The 25,951-nt window shown below is 41.8% G+C and overlaps 3 protein-coding genes and 1 non-coding gene across 16 annotated transcripts; 2 read left to right on the top strand and 2 right to left on the bottom strand.

The window, feature by feature from the left end:
• Positions 1 to 154: 154 nt before the first annotated feature.
• Positions 155 to 1,766, bottom strand: asRNA:CR44083 (antisense RNA:CR44083). Its single transcript, NR_073770.1, has 2 exons — positions 868 to 1,766; positions 155 to 741 (listed from the first exon to the last, which is right to left on the bottom strand).
• On the top strand, positions 231 to 2,781 carry Drep4 (DNA fragmentation factor-related protein 4). Its single transcript, NM_135787.4, has 3 exons — positions 231 to 523; positions 875 to 998; positions 1,053 to 2,781. Exons 1-3 carry the CDS (start codon positions 284 to 286, stop codon positions 2,039 to 2,041), a joined length of 1,353 nt encoding a protein of 450 aa, NP_609631.1. The 5' UTR covers positions 231 to 283; the 3' UTR covers positions 2,042 to 2,781.
• CG44085 (uncharacterized protein) lies at positions 2,650 to 25,685 on the bottom strand. 13 transcript variants are annotated; one of them, NM_001103687.3, is made up of 12 exons: positions 25,516 to 25,685; positions 25,001 to 25,192; positions 14,721 to 15,397; positions 13,645 to 14,459; positions 12,577 to 13,074; positions 12,317 to 12,383; positions 11,843 to 12,050; positions 11,632 to 11,703; positions 10,828 to 11,105; positions 10,402 to 10,446; positions 10,181 to 10,315; positions 2,650 to 3,332 (listed from the first exon to the last, which is right to left on the bottom strand). In NM_001103687.3, the coding sequence occupies exons 2-12, from the start codon at positions 25,009 to 25,011 to the stop codon at positions 3,310 to 3,312; spliced, it is 2,829 nt and encodes a 942-aa protein (NP_001097157.1). In that variant the 5' UTR covers positions 25,012 to 25,192; positions 25,516 to 25,685; the 3' UTR covers positions 2,650 to 3,309. The 13 variants fall into 13 exon arrangements, with proteins under 13 accessions (NP_001097157.1, NP_723804.1, NP_609629.1 ...); NM_165037.3 differs by lacking the exons at positions 10,828 to 11,105; positions 11,632 to 11,703 and adding an exon at positions 18,721 to 19,098; NM_135785.3 differs by lacking the exon at positions 11,632 to 11,703.
• Positions 20,817 to 21,697, top strand: CG31848 (uncharacterized protein). The gene is made up of 2 exons (NM_165036.2): positions 20,817 to 20,911; positions 20,977 to 21,697. Exons 1-2 carry the CDS (start codon positions 20,909 to 20,911, stop codon positions 21,610 to 21,612), a joined length of 639 nt encoding a protein of 212 aa, NP_723803.2. The 5' UTR covers positions 20,817 to 20,908; the 3' UTR covers positions 21,613 to 21,697.
• Positions 25,686 to 25,951: the final 266 nt, after the last annotated feature.

Genomic DNA, 25,951 nt, shown 5'->3' with positions numbered 1-25,951 from the left:
AATTTAAGAATAAATGAAAATTTTATCAATTTGAATTGATTAATAAAAATATAAAAAATATTTCGTTAATTACAAAACACGGGAAAAAATAAATTATTATTATATAGCTTTTTGCAATTTTTAGCTAAAATTGCAGCACAACTAAAGAATCTTTCAATGAGAATCTAGTGTTGAGAAGCGCGAAAAATGCCTTGTTCTGCTAGTTTATTTTGCTTTGTCCGCGGATAAGGAAACTTGCTGCGAGGACTACATTCCAAAGTTGACTTTATTATGAGCCAGAACGATGATCAGCTACATTAGAGATGCAATCATGTCACCGACAACACGCAGCAGCTCGAATAACAAGAAAAGCAGCCAGCCAACAGGCGAAGTTCTCAAGGATGTGAGCTCATCCGAATCCAGGGGAACAGCAGGTGCTCCAATGCGTGGCTACAAGGTTACTGACAACGAGCGAACGAGGAAATACGGAATCGGAGCCAATTCCCTGGAAATGCTGATAGCCAAGGCAAAAAGCAAGTTCCCGGTAAGAAAAAAAAAACAGGAAAAACTCCTGCGTAAAAGCGCGAAATATACACCCACCCACGTAGATGGGCTGAAAGTTCCTGGCTCTGGTAATTTTCAAGGCCATGTCCCTGGCAGTGGCTTCCGCGTTTGTTTGGCTCTCTTTCAATGCCACTAGTAAATGCCAATGCGCATGTCCTGTATAGTAGAGCTAACCACCTGTTGATGGAACGTCCTTGCCTGGCAAAAAAAAAAAAAGAGAAATGTGAAACAAACTGAAGGCCCCTGAACCAGGAATTGGGCGACCTGGCCTCGTTATAATTCGGCCATGTCAAGGGCATTACAATTAAATCGTTTTTTTTTTACCTTTTAGCTTCTCGAGCCACATTTGTATTTGGCTTCTGATGGCTTCGAGGTGTCCGACGATGAGTACTTAAAAAGCCTACCCGCCCAGACGCTGTTCATAGTGTCTGGCCCGGATGCAGTCATTACAACAGGTGAGCTGCAGTTTAAATATTTAACTTAATCACAATTAATCTGTCTTCTATTAGATGCCGATTTTGAGTTTGAGAAGATGCGACAACAATCGCCTTTGCTAAAGGTGGCTGACATTTTCTACGATTTTATCGAACAGCATCCGGAAAAGTTCCGCCGCATGATAACGGAGTATGAACACCAAAAGCAGCGACGCGTCCTGGATAACAGCAAGACCCACCTCAGCTTAAAGGCCGAGCACGTGGAGTGGTTCACGGGCGGCGAGGAGCGCTTCCACTCTAAGGAGGAAGCTATGGCCACACGTGCCCAGACACGTGTGCGAGGCTACTACTATAAGGCCAAGGAGGAGCTGACCCGCAATCCCTTGTACCGCCAAAATGCCAAGGCCCGACAAGTGATAAACTCTGTGCTGGAGAAGTTTCGATACCTGCTCATCGGTTGCGACTTTTTCTCCATGATGTTTGACCGGAATTGCAAGCAAAAGCATGAATTCCTGAAGCAGCACTTGGGCGACGAGGAAACAGACGCTGGCAGGATACCCAGCAAGAGACTGAGGCAGGTGATTAGGGAGTACACCAAGGAAAACTGCATCCTCGACGAATGGTCCACTTCCTTGTGCTCCGACTTGGGTGACTTCTATTGCCAGGGCTCCTATTCGGAGAATGGCAACAGCTGCTCTAAGCAGCACACTATTAATCCGTACGCTTCGCGTGAGAATCTCATTTTGTTTCAGGTCTGGAATCTGGACCACCAAATCGAACTGTGCCGCACAATCCTTCCCGCACTTGTTGCAAATGTGGAAGAACTTGTGAGTCATCCGCAGACCAAGTGTTCAATTCATAAGAAGCAAGTGGTCGATATCTCAGTACTGGAGTACTTTCTAGAAATATTCTCCCTAAAGAATCTCAAACTAGTGCACATTGTCTGTCATGAGAAGGCGCAGCGCTCAAACCGTTCGAATGGTCGCCTACTGTGCTCCGACTGTCATGAGTATCGCATTGTGCAAGAGCTGATGGAAGTCCAGGTGGACAGTCTAGCCACTTAAATGGTATGTGAGAAATATATAAAAGTTACCTAGCCAAGCAATATTGTACACAATAACTTTACAAAATGTATCTACGAGTTTTGTTGCTATTTTTAAACAAATATTGTATATTCAGTTGTTAAGCATATTATATTGCTGATCTCATATGGGATAAGTTGTACAAATGGAAATTATCTCGATGCCAACTATAAAAACTTACTGTTGAAGGTTTTTCATAGTAAATACGTAAACTATTAACATACTTAACATATGCATTTAATGTTCATATAGCTTTTCAAACTATTCAAATTAAGTGACTATGCAATATCGGTATATAATCTAGAGTTAAAAGTTAGTTGATTGTAACGCTAGTAGCTAACAATTTAAAGTTGGCGTTACACATCGATCAGCAAGTCCAAACTATGAAATATGAAAATATTGTATGTTATGAAGTATGTATACTCATGTAACGAATTTAAACAAAAACGTAACAGTATGAAAAGGTTTTGCTACACTTGGCTTCTCTGCACCTCTACAAGTGTTTTATTTTTGTATGGGCCATGTATTCAAGAGCCAAATCGTCGGTTTTATTTCCATCGATATTGTATACAAACAAGTACAAGTTTTTTGATTTGACTTCTTTATTTACTAAAAATGTTTACTGCATATAAAATTGTACAACACAAAATATAGTTTATTTATGTATCAAATAATAATATTCAAATAAATGTGCAGAACGTTCGTATGCATACGAACTAAGTAAAATAATAAATATTGATGACAAACAAAAGATAATATTCATAAATGAAATAATATTGTTCGCAAGTAACAAAAATATTTAATATATTATTAGTCGTGTTTGATGTGCGCTTTCGTGTTATCCGGATACATATCAAGCATAGTCGATTTCTTGGATTTTGTTTCGTTTCGTTGCTACCTCATTGCACCTGCATTCTTTATCTTAACTTTTAGGATTAGTATATATTCGCTTTCGCTATTTGCTTCGTAGTTGTGTTAGAATTGTTTTGTATGGTTTTAGTGCTGCTACCAAATCGCGTTCAACAATAAAAACTTTCGATTCTCAGTTACAATGATGTTTGTTAGTGTAAAGAAATTTTACTAAAAACTTGTTCCCGTTCCCAAGTTATTTGATTGTGGCGATCCTCAGAGTGTCTGGTACTTAAACTACATAACTATAACAAGCAATCTGATTAATATTCAGTTTCGTTTCGATTTCTTTATGATGCTGTTGAGTTGCTATAATTGATTTCTATGGCGTTGAGAAATAATTATAGATCCGATTGACCAGGTCCTGAAAAAGATTAAACCAAGAAGAGTGTTACTTTAAAATGGTTTTAACTGGCAGTGACAAACAAATAAAGCTAACACTAAATTGTGGAAACTTTCCAGTCTTGACTTGGCCATGAACACCGATTCAGGTTCAGACTTACGTACATAAAAAGTAAACGTAAAAAGTAAATAAAAAATATATAACAAAATCAGAAATATTGAAGCAGCAACTGAGAAAGTGCAAGTGCCAGGCAGCCAAAACAATTTTGAGAGAAAACTTCACCTTTTTTTTAAACTTTTGTTTGTATTATTCATTCAATTCAGTTCAATTCGATTTAAGTTTTGGGGTAAAAGCCATTCATTGTCATTATTAAAGTTAACGATTAATGTTTGTTAAAATATTTATTTCTTATTGTGTGTATAAAACAAGTTAATCGAGTATAAGAGAAAGAAACATTTAATTATGCATTTGTAAACTCATGAATGGTTAATGTAACGAACGAGTTTTCGACAAGTCATATTGTACAATTTTTCACTTTATATTTTTTCACTCCATTATTTCGATAGTTTTTATTTATGGTCTCAACAACAAAAGAGTAATCTTCATTCGTTGTTCTTTGCAAGGTGGAGTTTGCTCTCCAAGCTCAAGTTTTTAGGGAAGCATTTGGGGAAGGAACTACAATAGTGTAATAAAAATATTTGCGATGTAAAAGGGATTTTTTTTTATAAATATCTATGGGTCCATTGAACAATAATAAATGGGAAATGGTAAATGCATTTACTCATAGTATTTACTTTAAATTATTTGTTGATTATTTGCGCATACAAACCTGAGTTAATTTGTTCGACTTCAATTGCAAAGATCGCAAATATTTTTATAGACAAATCAAAAATAAGAATACGGCACACATAATAAAGTCAAACAGCGGCGAAAATAAAATTAAATACATAGAATAGAAAGAGGACAATTTTTGGAATATTATGAAAACATTCAATTAGTTAAAACTTGGTTTTGGGTAATTTTTAATAATTGCAATTTTAGGTACCTTAGGATTTTGAACGAGTTTTACAAAATCATTGAGTTGAGATGAAATTGGTTTTTATTTTGTTGTTTATTGTGGCGCTTGATAGTTTTTTTTTTTCAGTTTTATATGCTTGTTATTATTTGGTTCGATTTCATGAGTTACGGCTTACAAATTTTAAAATACTCATGTAAGTTTAGAAAATGATTTCGGTTGGTTTTTTGGGTTTGCGCTTTACTGAGGTAACAAACGAACGAACGAATGAACGATTTCCTTTCATTGGTTTCAATTGGTTTATTTACATGTTTAATTAGATTTAGTTTATTAATGTGTTGAGTGTATTCGATATTCATAATGTACAATGTGTGCGGATAGTTCAATGATGGTGAGATATGAAATGCAAAATCTGGCTCTTTTTTTTATCACACATTCCCAGAGGCAGTGACTCTTTCGGCCAAATGCAGTAGTTTCTTAGTTTACGAGAAGTTCGGGAGTGAAATCCGGCTCTGGAGCGCTTAGCTGCTAGCCTAACCCTCCTAGATACTGGATAATAATATCTAACCAGAAATAGGATGTTAGTTACTGAAAACATTCCCTGTTTCGATTAAGGTTCGCTTTACATTTCGTTTGATTCTCAGATTCTCCTCACGAGATTCTTTTTTTCCATTTGAACAGGTCTCACATCCCTGCTAAAGACTATAGACCCGCCCTGTTATATACAAAAGGCAATTCGTTGCCGTATCCTAAACTCTCCGCCAACTGCTGACGGATCGTTCCCGAGACTGGGAGTGTGAGTTCTGACGGAAGCATTCGGGACTTTTGCTGCCCCGTCCATTGGCTATTTCCGGTGATTCTGTAACCCGGGCCAAGTCCCGGTTTATCGTCTTGGAGCTGAGAACTCGCGGACAACGCACCGTCCAAGGACTGCGTCTTGGATCTTGCAGAGCACGGAAGCTCTTGGATGGCAACACCTCGTCGCCACTGCCACTGGCGTCGCACCAGCTGTTGTAGTAGTCCGAATACTCCTTGTCATGCTTCGGCGTGGGTGCCGGCGTGCTGTCCAGCGAGCTGTTCTCCTGCGCGGAGTCCATCTCCTCCACCAGGGCTCGTTTGGCGGCTGCCTGAAGACGTTCCATGGGCAGATTTCTCAAATGCGAACTGTCGCTTTTAAGCAGCAGGCTCTGGACCAATTCATTTACCAACTTATCGCTAACCACACGTTGGTTCTTGGCCGACGGTCCCATTATGGGGGAGGCAGGACTATTTGGGGTCGAGGGATTGTCCGCATCGATGCTGGTATTCTTGCGAAGCGGCAGCGAAAGTCGTTCCCTGCGCTGCGTCATGGTCTCTGCTTCATTTAGAGCTCCTGGATTTTGCCGTCTAGTAATGGACACATTATGGACAATCTTCCTGCGACTGGGCTTGAACTGAAATTCATCGGCGGGTTGGGCTCCCGCTTCCGGAACATCGTTTTCGTCCTGCAACAGCTTAAAGAGCCTGGAATGTGTGGCTGCCCGCTGGTAGCTGGTCATCTTGCGCAACTCCGGAAAACTCTCGGACTCTGTGTCCGTCTCAGACAGCTGACGGTTCATGTCCGTTACCCCGGAGTCGTCCTCCTCAATCTCCGACTCGGAACGCTGAGTGCTGCTGTTTCGCGAGAGGGTTCCCTTGCCATAAGCACTATCCACTGATAGGGATTGCTTGGTTAGTCCCTTGGCGCCATCATTTGTCGCCGAGGGAATCACCTCAAAGGCGCTGATCCTGTCACGCACCGATATCTTCGGTTTTTCGCTAAACTTCTCAACGGCAAGATCAGGAAGTCCGTTGACAAGGCGCTTTACTTCCGGCTCGGGTTCCACATAGACCTCTGGTAGTTGTGGCTCCATATTGGTTGGAGTGGCAGCACCTCGCTCATCACCATCCGTTTCCGTTATCTCCGGCTTGTGCTCCTCCACGACGACGCCATCTTCGCCTATTATCTGGTACTCACCAGGTGGTCCCAGGTTTACTTCTTGTGGCTCCTCGACTTCCAGGATAACACTGCTGCGATTGGGACTGGCATTTTGTTGTGGCGGTGACTGCTGACCATCGATGGAGGTATTGAAGAAGGCCATGGCCTGTCGGTAGTTGTGTCGTTTCTGTTCCGCCTCCTCGAACTGTTCCTTCTTGGATCGTTCCTTTTCCATGTCCGCCCAGAAATCAGTTTCCTCCTCATTATCTTCTGCTTCCTGTGGTGGTGGAGCCCATGTATAGACTGTAGCTGGCTCGTGCATCGAGGCCAGTGACATGGTGTCCATATGGCTGAGATTGCTTTCCTGGACTTCATCCCGAGGCTTCTGCTCTAACTCCTTTTCTTCCTCCGCAACCTCCTCCTCCTCATCTGAGCTCTCGTGTTTAAGTTCCTCAAATTGCTCGGCCAGAACCTTTTCCTCTTCCACCGCAGGATCAACAATTTCGGGCTCGTGGCCTCTGGCTGCTTCTAGGGTGGCCCAAACATCAATTTCTACTGCTGCTTCATCGGGTAACTTAGCTCTGAAAGCCTTGATTTCCACAGGCTTATAAGGGGTTTCCTCTACAGAGTTCTGTCGTTCTTTGCGAGCCCAGAAAGTTGCCGATTTATGGAACGTGACATCTTCGTCGTCGTCTTCTCCTGGTTTGCGTTTGGCTTCTATCTCGGCCCAGAAGTCAATCTCCTCATCAGTATCCACTTCGCGGGGCTCCTCAGGATATTTTGTGGGATCATAGCTGATGTTGTGGGGCTTTTCTTCATCTTCGCAATTATTAGATGATTCAATATTGGCCCAGAAGTCAACGTTATCCTCATCCTGTTGCTTGGGTTGCTCTGTAACTCCCTGAGAAGGTTCTGAGTTGTATTCTGTACGTTCCCACGTTGCACTGTCTGTGTTTTCCATCTTATCCTGAATTACTGAGCCCCAAAAATCATTTTCTTTACCCTGATTCTCCTCTTGTGGTTCTTCAATTTCTTTTTTCTTTTCCTCAACTACAAAATGCACCTCGGCTTTTTGGGGCATTGGTAACGATTCCAAGTGAGCCTTAAACGTTGTTGTCCAATGCTGCACCGTAGTTACTGCCTCTTTCTTCAAAGGAGTATAGGTTACGGTCTTCTTTTTCTTGGTCCACTGTTTTTCTTCCTTATCAGAGGTTTTTTCTATGCTTGCCCAGAAGTCGACTTCCTCAGCTGCATCTTCTTGCTCTGCTTTGGGCTCCGTTTCCTTTGAGGTCGTAGCGAAGGTGGACCAGAAGCTATTCTTGGCTGCCTCCAGCGAAGCCTCGGTCTTGGACATATCACCAGATATTGGTCTTGGTGGTTTTGTCTCAGGAATATTCTCCTTAGGTCGAAGTTTTGGCTTCTCAGCTGCGGGTTCTACTATCTTAGGGTCAGGAGTTTTCCAAAAGTTTTTAGACTGCTCCATCATTTTCTGAGCCTGCATTTTGGTGGCCATCAAAGTGGCAAAGAAGTCGAATTCCTCTTTTGGGGAGCTCTCAACTTCGGTGACGTCGTTCTTTGGTTTTGCCTGATCCCGGGATATATTATTAGTAACATCATTGGCAATTGTTTCACCCATAAATTTGTTACGCATACCAAGGGAGAATGATGCGGAAACATCTTCTTCACTAGTTTTGATGGGTGTACTTATATCCTCCACGGGATATGCATTGGAGGGTCGGTAGGGTTGGGCAACCTTCTCCACAGAATTAGAACGTGAAGAGTTCGACAAACTGATGGTAACACTGACCTCACAGTCATCATCCTCATCATCACTTTCGACCTTGGCCACACTGAACGAGCTCGCGATGATGGGTTTTTCTTCGATTTGTGTTGTATTACCGACTTGCACAGTGGCAATGTTTTCATCATTCGAACTGCGACTGAAGGAGAAGCGGAGTGGCAAACGAACTGTTACCGAGTTGGACTCCTCGTCGTCATCGTCATCATCATTTTCTTCGATTTGCTTTTCAATATCATCAACTATGGTGGATCGGGAGTCATCCTTTCGAATGACTGTCTTGGCATATTCACTGCTACGTTCCAGTTCACTCTCTTCCTCGTATATAACACTAAGATCCTCCTCAACAATGTAATCATCTTCCATTTCCTCGACCAATCCTTCTTGCTCCTCCTCGATCTGTTCCTCTTCATCGTACATTTCATCCGCTGTAGTCACATCATCTTCATCATCGCTACTCTCGGAGTCCAAATGCTGTTCCAGTGTTTTACCCTTGTACACCTGCACATTTGTCACCGACTTAATGGACTGCAAGGGAGCTGGACGAGCTCCCAGCTTAGGGGTATCTTCTTCGTCATCGCTGCTCTCTTCCTCTGATTCACTATCCGAATTGGAGGCATTTTCGCTGGGAGATCTCTCACCCAGTTCTTTGGCTTGTTCACCGGCATAGTTTTTCTGTAGCTGCTTGGAGAGATTCGCCTGGGTGTTGCCGCTGGCAATCTTGTTGATATTTGCCAATCGTTGGCTCAGCACATCGATGACCTCGTGATTGTTGGTGCAAATATTCCGGGCTTTCGGTTTGCTGACTACCTCCTCTATTTCCACAGAGTGCGCCCGCTTTGGTGGCTCTCGTGGCTCCACTCGGATGTGATGTTTCATTATGACCTGCGAGGGTATATCATCGGTACTGGGAGTGATGATTATATCCGGTAGAACACTGCTGGCTCTGCTCTCTTCGGTGGAACTCTGACTGTAACTGGGAGCCACTGGATAGGGATACGGGTGACCATATGGTGGCATGGCATGGAACTGAGGATAGCCCGGCGGTATCTGAGCTTCCCCGGGTTGTTGTCCATAAGGTGGCAAGGGAGGCGGATAATATGGGTAGTAATAGGGATATGGTGGAAATCCTTCTGCCTGCTTTCCATCAATCGATTGTGGAGGAGGTGGCGGTGGATATGAATAGGGATATGGCCAGGGAGCTCCCTCACCATTGACAGGTGGAGGGGGTGGCATGTACCATGGATACGGATACCCGAAGGCATAGGGATACTGGGGTGGAACGGATTGCGATCGAGGTGGCTGTGGGGGACAAGAGCTATCCGAACTAAGAGATGAGTTCGATGAATGGATGGTGGGATCTGTGCAGGTTGATGGTGATGATGTGGGTGTGGATGAAGTGTAGCTATGACGTTTATTGGTTTTACTGTTAATCTTATTATTATAATTATTATTATTTTCAGTACTTCCGTTGTTACTGTTATTATTATTATTATTATTATTGTTTGGGGATTCGTTCAGTTCAACATTTTCCAAATCCGAGTCCAGCTCGGTGTGAATTTTATGGTCTGAGGTCGGTTTTGTGGTACACGGTTATCAAATATAAAAGAAGAAAAAGAGAAATAGACACGATGAGAGTGCGAACAAAATGTTTGGTTTTCGAATGTGATCTCTTTTATCAAATTGATCCGATCAATTGCGATTTGAATAACTGATTGGTTAAATGGTCAAGCAAGCTATGTACAAGTAAATGGCGCATGAGTATAAGCAAAATGGTGTGGGATGCTCGAAATTAATATCAAAAGCCATTGGGATTAGGTCAATCTAGTGTCTGGACACCATTCAGCAAAAAAGGTGAAATCTCTCAAAAACGGTTTTATAAAAATTACGATCCTTGGTGCAATGCTCCATGTGCTTGTGTCTGAGTGAACTTTGTGATCGGTAGGGATTAGTGATGCTTGATGGATTCTGAGTATATATACAGCCATGATATTTGTCTGATGTATGGTTTATAAAACTTGTAACTTAATTTCAGAAAACGATTTATCCTTCCAAGTGTATCAGTCGGCACATTGACTACTCGGCACATCTGTACTTACCGGCATTTTCAGGTGTTGTCATTGCCTGTAGAATTTTGAATGATCGACTGGGTATAGCGCTGCCTGTGTATTTTTTGGGTTCCGGAGCTTGCTGTTCACTTGGAGGCACATATTGCTGTTGTTGTTGGGGGGCATCTAAAGAAACATAATAATTTATTGTATTATTTTTATCGATATTTAATCATACTTAAAACTAACTAATCCTTAAACTCAATCCTTACCATATCGTTGTTGCGTGAATCGGTTCTGAGCGGAGACTCCATTACCTGAAACAAAAACATTCACTTTCATAAGCTAAAGCCAACTAATTGAAATAATATTTCAATAATATAGCTACTTAGCATATATTCTACTTAGTAGTGCTGCATAATTTTGGCATAGCACCGATTCTAGCAATTCTAGTCAGGACAGATACAGTAAGCTGGTTAGTTTCTATCAACCAGAAGGTATTCTTGTAGCTAAAAGCGGTTATAGGGTTTAGTATAAGTTTTCCCAAGGACCCAAGGACACTCCCCAAGGATTAAGAACTTTCACCACAACTACACTCTTACCCACCGATATATAATACCGTATATATATATATATAAGATGTGAGATATCTGAGGATGGGCGAGGAGCAATGAGGAGGACAACCTATCAGATCTCACCTTGCGGGGACCAAGCTAGTGGCGTACCCGACTGCTGATGGTTATTCTGCTGATCCTGTCCGATTTGCAGGCGTCGCATCTGCTCGATGGTCGGACTATTCCTTGCCTGCTGGGCGCTCATCTGGCGGGCGAACTGCGGCCGCTGCAGCTCCGCCTCCTGGGGCGTCTGCTGCAAGTCCTGCCGCGAATCGCCATTCCCGCTGCCATCGTCCACGGTGTCGGTTATCTTTTGCAATATTCTAAACGATTTCGATTGGATGGGCGGTGAGCGTGGATCGCTGCAAGTAGATATAGGCGTGTGTTAGGTTAGGTTGTTGGTTAGCATGCCATCGAAAATGTTTGAAATTAACCAAATTACAACGATTTTGTTTGGTGCGAACGAAACGTTTGAATTATTGGTTAGATTTGGCTTGGATTTATGATCGGGGTACTTAACGAAACCAATTTTAGAATTTTGCATAAATGTACGAAACTCTACTATATGCGAGAATGCAAATGTAATGTATGAGGCTAACTACGATGCAAAAAACCTAATCAATTTCACTTGTTATCTATTTATTTCTGTTGTGATACGAAACAAGTTCAATACCTAAATTTATAAAGAATTTAACTAAGATATTTGAAAATTTTATGATACCTTTTAAGTTATTTAAAATATATCTTCTAGCTAGCTTCAATTGATCAAAGTATTTTCAATTTTGAAATATCAGATTCGAATTGAGATTATAACACACAGAGGAATGCATGGCATGATGTATTGATGTTGCTCGATATACTTTGGTGGGCACAGTGCTCTCGTACTACCTGAGACGATTCTTTCTGTAGAGGATCTCCGCCTCGAGCGGACACTGGTGCACATACAAATTGTAATTGCCACTAAGTAGTTGTTGGTTGTTTTAGTTGGTAGAAAAGCACAAAATTAAATCGCATTAGTGCGGGCCAATTGTTGGGTGTTGATAAGGCACAAGGATAGCCGGCAGAAGGGTAAAACCTTCGCAAACAAAAGTTGACTTACTTCTGCAGCAGCACTGGCGACTGGGACACTGGACCGCCTCGTCCTCCCTCGATGGCTATCGGGATTAGCCGGGTGGCATTGCCATTGGTGTTGTTACTCGTACTCGTTGGCTGATTGGGCGACGGGTATCGCTGGGCTTGTGGTGGGTAATTCTGGTAACCTTGATCGACAAATTGATTAGCTGAGCGTATTATGTGACCTGCAGGCGCTTTCGTGGGATAGAAAGAGTATACATAGACACATTTTGATGTAAAAGTTGGAGAGTTACACAATTGGACGAGAGCGGGAATTTGGGAAAATCATACACGGGTGAAAGTCATTCCTTTGGAGTGGAGAGTGCACGGGAGTTTCGGTGGGTTTGGGGTGGGAATAAACTACGTTGGGTATTAGTCACAAACATTTACGGATTTTAGGAAAGCGCCACACATATTGTACGGAAGACACATAAAGCAAGATGTTGTCTTAAAAACTTACCACCAAAGTTGGGCTGGGCTGCGGCATATGTCGGCGTCTGCTCTAGAGTTATCGGTATGATACGCTCCTATAAAAGAAAGATAATTATATATTAAATACAACATTTTCTAAGGAAAGTATAAAAGCGGATCAAAACATAGTTAGAAATATGTCAGACTTATTTATGATAATTATACACTAATACTCCATATGCCGACATGAACTCGTCGTATACAGGGCATGTTGTGATAATCATCAAAATGCTCTAGTTTTAAACTCACCCGTGGAGCACTTTGATTTGTGTTATTGCTGCTGTTGCCATTGGTGTTTAAGTTGATCTGCAAACGTAGTCCTCCAGGCTGTGGATTTGATCCGAAGTTCTGCAGACTGATGGGAGCGGCTGAAACCGGTGTTGGTCCGTAGCCATTACCTTGGACCAACTGCGGCTGGTAGAAGGTGGGCTGCTGCTGCTGCTGTGGCTGCTGCTGCTGCTGTGGTTGCTGCTGAGGGACGACTTGGGGCTGCGGGGTAGTCTGACGCAAGGTGGAGGGCAGGACGTTGCCATTCTCCTCGAGACGAGCCCATGGAGCCTGCTCCTTGCTAGCCGGCTGTGAACTGAGCCATCTCATCGGTTGATTGGTCTGCGGCTGCTGCTGTGGAAGTTGGCGCATGGGAGAATCCCGAGCAGATGACTGCTGCTGCTGTTGCAAAAGGATTCGTTGAGCCTGCGGTTCAGTGGGCTGGGCCAGTGGAGCTATGTAAAGCGATCCAACGTTGGTCTGCACATTGAAAAAAAAAGGAAAAATAATACAACATTTGGTTAGCAATTGTTAATCACCAATGTTTTCTTAACATGATTATTCTGGTTTTTAGATTTCCCCATGAAGTTTTGCGCTCGTCAGTCGCCTCAAGTTTAAAATTCGTGTTTGGCCTTTGGTTGCGCTTAATTTTAGACACTGCACTTGGTAAATGCATTCAATGTTCGAGCATTCTCTCGCAAAGATTTTGGTTTATAAATATCCTAATGTTCTTCCGCGAAAACAGAATGTAAGTGATTATAGGCGTTCCATTTATTTGCATTGTAGCAACGTGAACACTTCATATTACTTAGCATATATGGGTATTTGTCAAATTAGCTGTGACTGGTTTACTTAGGAATTACTCATAGGCCACACAGATACTTGCACAATGATGCTCAATGTCGTATGAGTAATATAGTTAAAGGTCAATTCGATATGGAAATAACGCAAAAATAAGTGGGGCAATCTTGAATAGTAAGATTAATTGCATTGCAGATTCCAGAGTAAAAAGAATAAAATAAATAAAAATCTATTTTATAGATCACTTACCGGCTTTGCTGCTCCACCAAATTGGTTTTGTTGCTGCTGTGAATTGAACGTGTTTGCTGCCGATGTTTCATTCCTTGCCGGACTGAAGACATCGCGAGATCTTTGTTGCTGCTGCTGAACATTGTTGTAGATTGGTTGTGGATGCGAATCCTGTTGCTGTTGTGCTCCAGGCTGAGCACGTTGAGTGCGCCATGGTACTGATTGAACAGCCGGTTGCTGCTGCTGTTGCTGCTGCTGTTGCTGCTGTTGCTGCTGTTGCTGCTGCTGCAACTGTTGTTGCTGGAACTGTTGTTGCTGCAATTGTTGCTGCTGGAACTGCTGTTGCTGCAGCTGCTGGAGCTGTTGCTGCTGCTGTTGCAACTGCTGTTGCTGCTGCTGTTGCAACTGCTGTTGCTGCTGCTGTTGCAACTGCTGTTGCTGCTGCTGCTGCACCTGAGCCAGCGGCGATATCGCTGTTGGTGGACGCTGCTGCGGTGACTGTTGCTGTTGCTGCTGTGCAAACCGGAAGGGGCTCTCAGTGGATCGCTGTGGTTGCTGCTGCTGCTGCTGTTGCTGCGGCTCGAAAGGCGATCTGGGACTGTCCGATTGACGTGTGTAGACGTTCACCGCTGGCGATGTGGGCATGGGCACACTGCGGAACTCCGGGCGTGTTGCAGGCTGCTGCTCCGACTGTTGCTGCTGCTGCTGCGGCGGTGTTGCCGGTGGCGTTGGCTGTTGATATTGCACCGGAGGACTCTTGGCCACGGGCGGCACTTGCGGAGTCGGAGTGTAAGGACTGTAGCTGCTTTCAACGCTAGCCGCCGATGGTCTTGGACCTATATTAAACAAAATAAATAGAATTTTTTAGCCAAAGAAAGTTTAAATTACATCAGTTTATTAGTGCTGTTAGTGGGAGGATTGTGAGCCAATTTGTAGGGCCTTTTGGATGTTTGATTAGTCGAATGGGGCTTTTAAAAGAAGCAACCTCAACCGCTTAGTAAGAGCTGGCGATGTGTGATGAGTCGTATCGGGATCAGTAGCTGAACCAAAATCACCCAAAAAGTAAAGCGAGCCAAATCCTTAGGGGCTCTGCTCACCATCAACGGCATCGGATGTGGTGCTGCTATATCCTCCATTCGCAGCAGGTGCCACCTCGGGCAGCGGACTCTTGGAGCGATCCTTAATGTACTCGTCCTTCCAGAACGTGTTCTTCTCCACGGGCGGTGCCACCTTGCGCAGTGCAGCCATGGGATTTGGCGGTATCTTGATCTCCGGCCGGAATCCCAGTGGTGGTGGCTCAAAACGCTGTGGAGTTGGCGATTTGCGCGCCGTAGCCGGGGAACCAGGGGCACTTAGGCGCCCAGTGGGTGGCGCTAATGTGCTGGGTTGTTGTGGGGGTGGTGGTGGGGGTGCGGCGCTAGCACCTTGGGTGCCATTCTTACCCGACTGTGGTTGCGGCGGCGGTGGTGGCGGCGGCAGCACCTGGAACGGCATGCCCATGGCAGCGGCTCCAATCGAACTGGCTGCACCACCTGGCCCACCTGGCGACTGTGGCTGGGCGGGTCTGTTCTGTTGGGCGGCTCCGGTTGCTCCTTCCGATTGGGCATTGCGCGCCAACCGCTTGGCCATCCGCTCCGACCGGATCTGGGAGAGATCAATGCCGCCGGGCGTGTAGGTGAAGGGCTTCTTGTCTTTTGTCATCATCGCGTTCTGCACGCACGCGGGCGCCTCGTAGCCACCGTTTCCGGATCCGCCTCCTCCGCGCTGTCCATACCTGCAGGAAAACAAAGTTCAAATCTCTGTAAACCACTTAATAATTCAACCAAAGAAGAATAATATTTTGTTTAACCAGTACTTAGACAATATATATATCATTAAATCATTTAATTTAAATATTTCCGAATTTCATTCAAGATTATCGTTGTTTCTGTATAAGATGAGCTACTGAAAATCCTAAAAATCTGTTCAATATGTGTAAGTATAATCTTATTAATTATTAAACAGGAAAAGTAAAGATGAAATAAAGATAAAGATAAAGATATCATGATAACGATAAGTTCGTTGGATTATGATAATTATTATTAATACAATGCAAAGGCTTTCAAACAGGTATATGCATTAACAATACTTTAATCTTTTAGTTAACGTTGGTATTATTTTTTTCGCAACCCAGCTGTCATGTTAATCTGACTTCCTCTCCAATTTGCATGGGCTATTTATCATAATTTTTGTTAAATCTTTTCTAATTTATTATTTCGCTCTTGGTCGCCGGCAAAAGCACCCATTTGTATTGTTTTCCTTTCTTCGCAGCTGCTGCGACTCATTAGTCGATCATCGATAGTTCAACGAGCCAATGTTTTGATTTTTTTAACGATCAAAAGGGGGAAAGTGAGTTCAAGTTGTTACGGACGACCGACCATAAAAGGTGAGACGTCCGATGAAGTGCCAAATTTGAAAGGTTGAAAGTGAGAAGTTATTGTGGTATCATGACTATAAGAAGGTCTATTGAAGAAATTGGCTGCATTAGTTTCATTGTAATAAATTTGTAAGACATAACATGAGTAATGGGGAATTAAAGACTTAATAGTTAATCTATCTAGCTGATCTAAGATTTCTGGCTTCCCTCAGAGTATCTACGTAAAATAATGTTTGTAAAGATTAGTTGATTTAATGCCTATTTAGGCTTGTGAAAATTTCCCATTTGCACTTTCTCAGTCCCGTTGAATATGTCTTCATGTACGAGCATCCCACTTCCCAGTCAACGTCGAATTTTCTCCGCATAATTTGCTTATTTTAAATGCGTTAAACGTTAACAATTCGCTAATTAAAAGCGAAAATCGAAGAGGTTCGGCGACAATATACGTTCTCGTTAACGTTGGCTCCACCAGAAAGCCCGTTTATGCCGAAAGAAAGTGATGGAGTTCGGGATCGGGTTCTGAAAAGTTGTCAGGCCCGTTTGACATGAGCTTGGTGTGCGTGGATGATACGCATCCAAGTGGGTCAGGCGAACAGGAACAGGTGATCAGGTCTGCCTGGCAGTTGTTCCATAAAGTTGACACGGCCAAAACTCTGCGGTCTCGCCAAATAATTAAGAAAATAAAACTAAGTAAACAAGGCACCCTACTCTGGAAACCGCAAATGCGAAGGCCAAGTTGTGTGGGAAAACGGTTGCGAAACTCACCCACAACTGGCTTACATGCAAATTGGAGCGCGTGCATCAAAGTCAAATGCAAATGACGTAACTCCCTGCGGTTAGTGACAGAAAATCGTATTTAAATCGAATCGAGTCGCAACAAAACAAATCTTTAATTATTCCCATATTTGGGATGGTCGAAGAAATGCTGTCAGCTCCTTATAGACATGGCATGGTGGATATAATAAACTATGGATACATATGCCCAGTCAGGTTGGGCATCAACTTTTTGTTGAACTTGCCATTGATTATGTGCGAATTAATAGCATCAACAGCTTCCATAATTGTCGAGGCGTGCCCAAAATTGTGAGGTCGTTCAGTTCAGATCGGTCTATTCCCCGTTTATTGACTCGATCGGTCGATCGATGCTTTATGGCCGGATAGGAAATGCAACTTACACAACCGTTTTGTTAACTGTTTTTTCTGTATGAAACATTCGACCGCTGCCATATTGGGCTGGGCTATAAAAGTTATTAAACACCGTGACAAGCCTGGAAAAATGTCAGCTTAATGCACTAAACATTTCCTGAACCAACGAAAGCAATGTAAATACCCATTCATTGTTCTCAATTCCAATGATCGTCACGCACAGTGAACTAAAAAATGCGTTGCCAAAATTTTCGAAAAACAAAAGAATCGTTAAAAACTAAAAGATACACGCGCTGAAATCACAGATGTCCCCTGATGACGTCAATTGGCGGGGACATGGCGTCAGTACTTGGTACTTGGGGCTGCGGATAAGAAGCAATTGACCACAAGACAAGACCACCAACTGTTTGCTAGCCACTGACAGATTTGGCAATTAAAATGTCAGAGCACCAGGAAAAAGTTTCAAGGAACCGGGAAGAAATAACCAATAAACTGGCATACAAAGTTCGCCTATAATCATAATGCAACATGACTAATTTACTGGCACAAGCATGCACATATTCTTTGTGAATCATATGCATATGCGTTGCACATGCACTTAGCCTTAAGTAAACATACATTTCTAAAAATAAATGTAAATCCATTTTACCGACTAATGACTGGGCTTTATGATTTGCCAAAAATACATGTAAAATAGTCGCAGCTGTTCATGCGTGAGTTAAAAACATGCAATAATAACACAAGCAATCACAATTTCAAATTTAAATGATAGAAAAACATCTGTGCAATTCGCATTTTCACTTTTCTAATTTGTTGTTGTGTGCTTGACTTTTATTTTGCCTTTTCGCATGCAAATGAGCGTGCAGAAATGTATCTAAAGGCATTTGCAACTAACTGGCAACCGGGTGGATCCACAAGATACGGGTGATGTCTTCTGGAAAGCACTGGAAACCGGATTGATGAACTAGTTGGTATCCCTTATATAGCCATATTTTGTTTATGAGATGTTTATACGAGAGCTTATTGTGTTATTTGGATTAATATTATTATGTATATATTGTGCATTATGTGATCATACATTTAATATAACGTTTAATTTATTCAATTTATTTATTGAATTTATATTTTTGATTCTTTTTAGTCCAGTTCCATCATATCCCCTACTACCCTCTAGTAAAAGCAAACTAGTTGCCTAGAAGAATCTGCAGTTGCAGCTGGCCGCGCATATTTCAAGATCAAGGGCAGCCAGCAGAAGTAGAAGAAGAAGTAAGAACTTGAAAGCTGCCACATGCAACATGACATAATGATAGTCATTGTCCGCCCGTCTTGGCTATAAATAGCTTGGCTCTGAAGTCGGAGATCGGAAGATCGTTCGTACAGGGTGCTCCCTCCAGCCGCCCACATTCCGCAGTTGAGCTAATCTAGCGATAAATATTTACTTGGAAATTGCTCTTGCTCTGGCATTTTAGCTTTAGAAAATTTAGCTATATATTTATATAAATACAAATATATAGATATACTCGTAGCGGACTTACGACAATTCCAGGCCGTTGCGATTGGCATCCCCGTTCACGGGCAGCTCCGACAACTGAAATCCGCGATCCTGACGAACCATATATGCGGGCAGAGTGTCGATGATGGCATTGGCCTTATCATTATAAGAACCAAGTAGTTCCCGATATTTGGAGTACACTACGCGCTTCAGCTGCGGATTCTTGGATGACACGGAGGCGTTTGATGGCGACGGCGACGGAGATTGCAGCGTTGAGGTGGCCATTGCTCGCGGACTCTTGTTTACTTGTTTTAATACTTTTATACTAATTTATTTTTGTTGTACACTATTTTATCTGAATTTTGCTTTTACACTTGCATAGCACGAAAGTGGGTCGACTATCTTTAAAGCGGACCTCTATCTGCGAATGGGTACAAGCAAGTGGGTTTAAAGAAAGCCCAAAGCAAATTTTTTCCACATCATATATAAAACTATTAGGGCTACGCCGTAGTTCCTTCTGCTTTCTTTGCTGTCCAGATCTGTTTTGAATCGCTTTAGAAGTTAAACAATTGAAATGAAAATATTTGCAACCCATTTGCCAGGTTGCAAGTGCGCTTATCAGTAAATGTGCGCAGAACAAAGAGTTACAATTCAAGCAGCCAAGTACAATGGGTTGTACAATCGATTTACATTTGGCCGATCAGGGGACATGCAAACAAAGGTGCTGTATTGGAGCCTAGGTGGTCGAATGACTCAACCATCGATTGTGGGAATTGAATTTAACCTTTTTTGACAAGGGGCAGCCGACAAATGGTCTGCTGACTCACATCGGCGGAGAAGAATCACTGAAATTTTTGGGGGAACCTATAACAGAATCACTACTATGTGGACCAGCCGTTTTCCGTCTCGCAGAGATACGCTTACGCAGTTGAATTATTTTTAGGCATGAGCTAAAGTTGCTCCGAATTAAGATGGCATTTGCCCGGCCTTTCTGTTAGTATCCGACTTTAATCACTCACTCACTCACTAATTATTAAATTGAAAACACACGCGCTGCGCACAAAAAGTATCTCGTAGGTTCGTTTTTTTTATCTGTATCTGAGGAGCGCACTGGGCGACTGATCGCAGCGGACTCTCGAGACGCATTGAAGTCGGGTTCGGTTCGCCGGAGGTTGGACGGCACATCTGAGTTGGCTTGTTCGGCAACTTGTTGCAGATACATTTCCAGTCGCTTTGATGGTATTGGTGGTGCCGCAAAAGGAAAATCGATCGCTTGACAAACGGCCGACTGGCACGCGGACTGTATAGCAATTTATTTGTCTGTCAATGCAGTTCGATGATGGCGACAAATTTCCAGCTAAACGCCAAAAAGACTTTGCGACGCTTTCGTTTATCTGTATCTGGTATCTTTCGGCTGTATCTGCATCTCTTATCGTGCTACTAATTGTTTTCACTCTACTGTCATGTCGTCTGCTTATTACTTCTGTCGCTTTTCACGATTAAGCCAAATCGAAAGAACGGGTATCTCCCACTTCGGCATTATCTTTAGTTCGGGGGATTTCTTTATCGAATCTGCGCACTCGGCTTGCTCTAATTAACTCATTTGAACAATCATCTGCGGAAATGTGGCCCACTAGCCTTGACAGACAAATAAGATGTTATCTTTTCTGCTGTTTTTTTCTTTCAGTCTTATTTTCATTTTTTGCGACTGCTTTGTGCACAGTTAAATAATAATTGGCAAGAAAGCGTTAAGGAATTTAAAACGCGGAATGACTGGGCTAAAATCATTTTCTTTTGTCGCTCGACATCCACAATTTGTACGAAGTAAAAAACTTAAAATGCCACAAAGAAGGGGAAAGTCAAGAGACAACATCGGCAAACGATTATTGTGGATAGTTCTGGTCATCTACTTTCATTTGATCCCATTATATAGTTTTAACCATGAGCAAGAAAAGTATTTTTGTGTAGCTTTAATAATTTAACTGAACCATATCGACATTTTGGAATATCGAGCAGTTGACTGTAAATAAGTATATAATGAATGTATTTTTAGTATTGGATAATATAATCAACTCCATAAATTCCCTTAAAAGCTAAAGTCACTTTTTAGGAAATATGATTAGCCAAGCGTTTCCTTTCAAGTCACTGACATTTCATAGACATTACCAGATTTCTCAGTTTAATTTCTTAACGAATACTTGGAGAAATACCATTTATCCAGTTCAGAAACTATGGTAAGTTAAAACAAATGCAAGAAAAGCCGCGTGAACTGACCGTTCCATAAAATCTCAACCCCAAGTACCAACGATTCGCCAATTTGAATCTGGAGGCCCTCTATGGAATTCCGGCTATGTGTCCAGTGACCAATTGCCAGGCGCAGATGTCGCCACTCGAGATGCTGGCCCATCTGATGATGCGGCACAGTCCGCAGGACTCGATGATCGAGATTGCTGAGGACGTGCCCAAGCAGTACGAAGTGGATATTGATAAATTGACACCGGGTCGAAATCATTCGATTGGAGTCATCGCCTATGAGGGAGCCCCAAAGCCGGGTCTTAGTTGTGCTGTTACTTCGGATCTGCAGATTGTCCACCATCTGCCCATTATCCTGATGCTCTATGTGAGCCCTCCTATTCTGAACACCGAGCAGGCCTACATCTTATACCTGGTGAGTGCTGTGCCCTCCAGTCTGGTGAGTGCCAATGTAACACTCCTCGACGGATTCCATGCCCACGAGAAGCGCGGATGGCGTTGCCTGCGCAATTCCCTGGACAGTCCATTGATGGATAGTCAGAATCGGCTGTATTGCAACACGGACTACCTCCTGTACACGGCCACCGACATTCGGGAGCTGTGCCTCTCCGGAGAGCAGCGTAGGATCTTCGTCAAGATCGTGCTACACGGCGAGCCCGATCCCTTCCAAGTGGACGCCTAGCAAAAGGTGTCCGGACGAGTGACTCATTTGGTTCAATAAACACTTAAGTGCTGCGCCGCCAATTGACGCACACTTGAAATTCGAGTGGCTGTCAATAATATTCGTTCCTCAAAGAACTGTCAGTGAAATTGGTTTCCCTATTCATTCAATATTTCTGCTTTGGCTGGCCAGAAACTGGGTCAGACAGAGATATTTGGTTTTGTGCAGACATCAATCATGGGGGCCATCTAATTAGTTAGCCACAGGCCTCTGATTGCGGAAAATACTAGAGTCATTTCTTCTGACCGTGAAGAATGGGATTTTTAATTATGTGTTAAATGTTGCTGTGCTCTTTTTGAAAAAAACAATTTCGTTTGATTTTCTCTTTTCACTTTCGTTTCATTTTGTGACCCACTTAGTTGCAGTAGGTTCTTAAATGCAATAGCTTTTTAAAACGATTTTATAAACAATATAGCTAAACATTAAAATAAATGTATTTTTTAGCAAAGTATAAAACATAAGCAAATGCTTAGATCAACGCCTTTAGGTCTAGCGGTTAATCTCATAAATTATCCGAAACTATATAGAAATTAAAGAAACGCAAGAAACATAAACACCTACAAACACACAGATGCGATGCTATTTATAAGAAACTTAATTTTGCAAACATAAAACGAAAGAAAATTTATACCCCATTAAATACGAAACGATCTCTCACGGAAAAGTAAAAGGAAAAACAAAGATGGATAATCCAATAAAAATTAGCGTTTCACCAACAACACCCACAGCCCAGAAGACACAAGCGTGTATAAAACTATAATATTTCTGGCTTTTTTTTTGTTGTATCTGACCTTGAAAAATTATCTGAACGGCGGCGAAAAAAGTTTTACGTACGAAAAAAAAAAACAAAAATCAAAGAAAAACAAACGCAATCAGGGAAGCCATTCATCACTTTCTACGGCCACTTGAGTGTGCAACTCGTTTTGCATTTGTCATTTAGCTGCGTTGATTGCATGACATGAGCACATCAGACAGGGAGCCGTTGGGTTTGCGATTGGGATTGGGATTGGGATTGGGAGTGGGTCTGGCTCTTGTCGGTACTCGCAATTATTTATATTAATCTGGCCTGGGTCAACGTCAGCGAACCCAGGTGAAAGCGAAAACGCAGACTCTGCCCCAAAAGCCCGTTGCACAATCGATGGCGGTAATATTTCTCATTCAGTTGCCTTGCGGAATATATGCGCATACAAACGCGAATTTCTGTGTATTTTTCCTACCATGACCACATGTCGTCATTCACCGTCGGTCGTTTTTGGTCAGATAGGCAACCAAATCCCGCCAGCGCCTTTTTTTTCGATTTTTAACTTTTTTCCTGCAGCTCGAATTTGGTGCTGGTTGAAAAATTGCCATGTTATTGATTTGTAAAAAATGAAAAAAAAAAATTAAATATAGCCGCGCCATGAAAATTCGATATTTGTTTGTGGAGAAAGTGTGAAGGAATAAATCACGCACAGCAAAGCCATTTTCCGGGAAAACAAATAAATAGTAAAAATCATGGAAAAATCTGAGCAATAGTTCTTATAAAATTCCCCAAAACAAAATGTAAATTTAAACGTAAGCATAATTCAATAAATAATTAAATTGCAGAAATTGTTCTTTACGTTTGACTGCGAATTAATTGTGAACTTTCCCTTAATTAATTTTAATTCAGAGTGTATTGCTGAAGAGAAGTCATAAAGGCAAAGTGAATCATTGAATCAACTATCATGGGAACGATCTAGGTACATTCACATCGCTGTCCAATAATCAATTCCCAATGCTGTTGAACTGTCATCTGGGTGTGGCTTTATATCTTGTGCCTTATCCACTTGGGAATCTTCCTTTGAGTTTAGTACCCTATTTCGCATACAAATTTCACGGTCAACTGCGACCAACTTGAACTTGGGACAAGAAATCTGTTTACGTATTTTACAAATGCAAAAATTTATAAAATAAATAAACTCACACCTGATTTACGCAATCAACAAAAGTGAAAAATAAACCGACAAAGAAGTGTGAAAATAATTGTCGTTGACAAAAATCAAAGTCATGTTCGGCAATGCATCACAGTCTCGGGCATTAAAATGCGAATAATAATTTAAGCTAAAATAAACATTAACACTTTAAAACCATGTACATGGTCAATATTTGTCCCAAGTTCACACGTAAATTTTGTAAGTACCTATAGTCAAGATATTACAAGATATATATTTCATTTATATGTTAAACGTGGCGTATACTTGATGCTTTGCCGAAAGTTTGACGATGGAATTTGTCTAAACTTCAGAAAGTAGAATATAAACAATGAAAATTATGAAAATCTGAAATTTAATATCGAATAGAGGTCCTAGTGCTTCTTATTTTTTTCTTCTAATGCTTGACCCAATTTTGTCAATATATTATCGCAGATTTCCGTGGGAGCTGAAAATTTATGCGCCACACATCAACGTCAACGGCGAAATGCAAAAAAAATGTGCTGTCTGAGGAACGGGAAAAAAATAAATAAAACAAATGCATTTTATGCCAAATTCCTGGCTTTTTTGCTGTGAAAGGCTCTTGAGAATGTGTTTTATGATGTGCGTGGCTTCGAAGGAAACTTCCGGTGAATGCCGTCAGCCGTCTAAATACCCAACACGTGTGCCAATTGCTTCTAGACAAAGCCAAAAGACAGCTGCTGGCCGTGTCTAAGACACAAAACTGTGCACCAGCGAGATGTTGTTGAAAAATGGGAAATTTAATTAATTAATTCGCTTAGGAAAGCAGGGGAAAACACCGAAAGTGTCGCCTGCCAAAAAGCGCGTGCAACATGGGACTAGCCAAAAAAAAAAAAATAATAAAGAGATTCTAGTGTGGGCGTGGGCCATCGATGGCCTTCAAAAAACTCATGTGTGAGCCTTAATTGTAGCGGAGATCATAAAGATGTTCAGACTATAGATATATACGTATAGGCCCATACAGCTGTGGTCAGAATAATAGTGGTGAGCAAAAGACGCATAAAGTGCCTAAAAAGACTTCTCATAAAGCCAACTTTTAAAAGAACACAAGCCAATAAAAGCGTTTTAAAATATTTTTCATAATTCTACATAATCTTTCCCTTGTTTTGCCGTTCTATTGAAATAGTCAGCAGTAGAAAAATTATGAAACTTTCGATTGAACTATTTTTTTTTCGCAGTATTACGAAGTCAGCGGCCATATATTAAATTCTGTTTTAAGTACATCTGTTTTATGTTTTGTTCTTTTTTTTTGACTTTCCCCGGTAGAAATCGGGTGTAGTTTAAAATAGCTTATGACTATTAGACAGTTTCTTTTTGCTTAAAAGATTACTGTTGCACTAAAGTAACTTTAATTTGCACCACGTTTTTGTTCTTACCCAGAACTCATTTTAGCCGCTTTTTATGTATTTCAAGTTCAACTTCAGAACACTTTTACACACCGCCTACACACAGCCGCCAGTCGGAAGAAATCGCGATATTTAGATTTGGTCGTAGGCGTTGGTTTTCACCAAAACGCACGCAAGTTCTACGAAAAGATTTTGCAAACGACGCCTATGCACACAAAAACACTGAAAAATTTATGGAAAATTATTATTAAATTATGAATATTAAGCCGAAAATTATTTTGCATCAAAAATCACGCGTTCTTATATAATTTGCGGCACGGACACAAGCGATCCACTCGGAAATAGTTTTTCCCACAATTATATACATATACATATACTATATTGTGTTCAATATCGTGTTGATTTTCATATATACAGATAAGTTAGTTTCGCTAAGAACTTAGGGTTTTGCACTGTTTTTAAAACTATGAAACCCTTTTCACCAACGTTCGTTTCGATATTTTGTAATTTGCTATTTATAAAACGCGGCACGACGCATTGCTCACTTTTGCTAGAGAAAATACTCGTATCTATATCTATATATATTCGTATATATAGACAGCCCAGCTAGATGGTATAGATATATCTATGTGTTAGTTTCTAGTTGAAAATTTCTTTATTTCGGATGGTTTTCTCGTTTGCAACGCGTTCAAGTTAGCAGCCCAAGTCGCACTGAATTCGCACACGAAATTTTCTCGGCCGAAAAGCCGAAAAGCACATTTCACATTTCGAAATAAATGCTCCTTCGTCTTCAGTACATATTCTATTCGACCATCGGTCATGTCCGTGTCCATATCAGTGCGATTGTAGTGGTCACAATGCGATTGTGTGCGTACACATGTGAGCATGTGTAAAGTGCGTCTGCTCGGAAAATTCTGTGAATTTTGAGTTTATTTAAATGAAAGAAATCTAAAAGTTGAGAAAGCCCGCGGACGTTCGTAC

The sequence above is a fragment of the Drosophila melanogaster genome, chromosome 2L, assembly GCF_000001215.4.
Source record: "Drosophila melanogaster chromosome 2L".
Classification (NCBI taxonomy): domain Eukaryota; kingdom Metazoa; phylum Arthropoda; class Insecta; order Diptera; family Drosophilidae; genus Drosophila; species Drosophila melanogaster.
This window is presented reverse-complemented; position numbering and strand designations above follow the sequence as displayed.

What these genes read in the sequence shown, in the direction of transcription:
- Drep4 (NM_135787.4), top strand. Translation starts at nt 284, where the DNA reads ATGATCAGCTACATTAGAGATGCAATCATGTCACCGACAACACGCAGC. An exon ending in AGGCAAAAAGCAAGTTCCCG is followed by an intron (nt 524 to 874) that starts GTAAGAAAAAAA and finishes TTTACCTTTTAG; the next exon opens with CTTCTCGAGCCACATTTGTA. An exon ending in GGATGCAGTCATTACAACAG is followed by an intron (nt 999 to 1,052) that starts GTGAGCTGCAGT and finishes GTCTTCTATTAG; the next exon opens with ATGCCGATTTTGAGTTTGAG.
- CG44085 (NM_001273511.1), bottom strand. Translation starts at nt 18,962, where the DNA reads ATGGCCACCTCAACGCTGCAATCTCCGTCGCCGTCGCCATCAAACGCC. An exon ending in CGCAACGGCCTGGAATTGTC is followed by an intron (nt 15,398 to 18,720) that starts GTAAGTCCGCTA and finishes GTTTTCCTGCAG; the next exon opens with GTATGGACAGCGCGGAGGAG. An exon ending in TCGCCAGTGCTGCTGCAGAA is followed by an intron (nt 11,106 to 11,842) that starts GTAAGTCAACTT and finishes ATCTACTTGCAG; the next exon opens with CGATCCACGCTCACCGCCCA.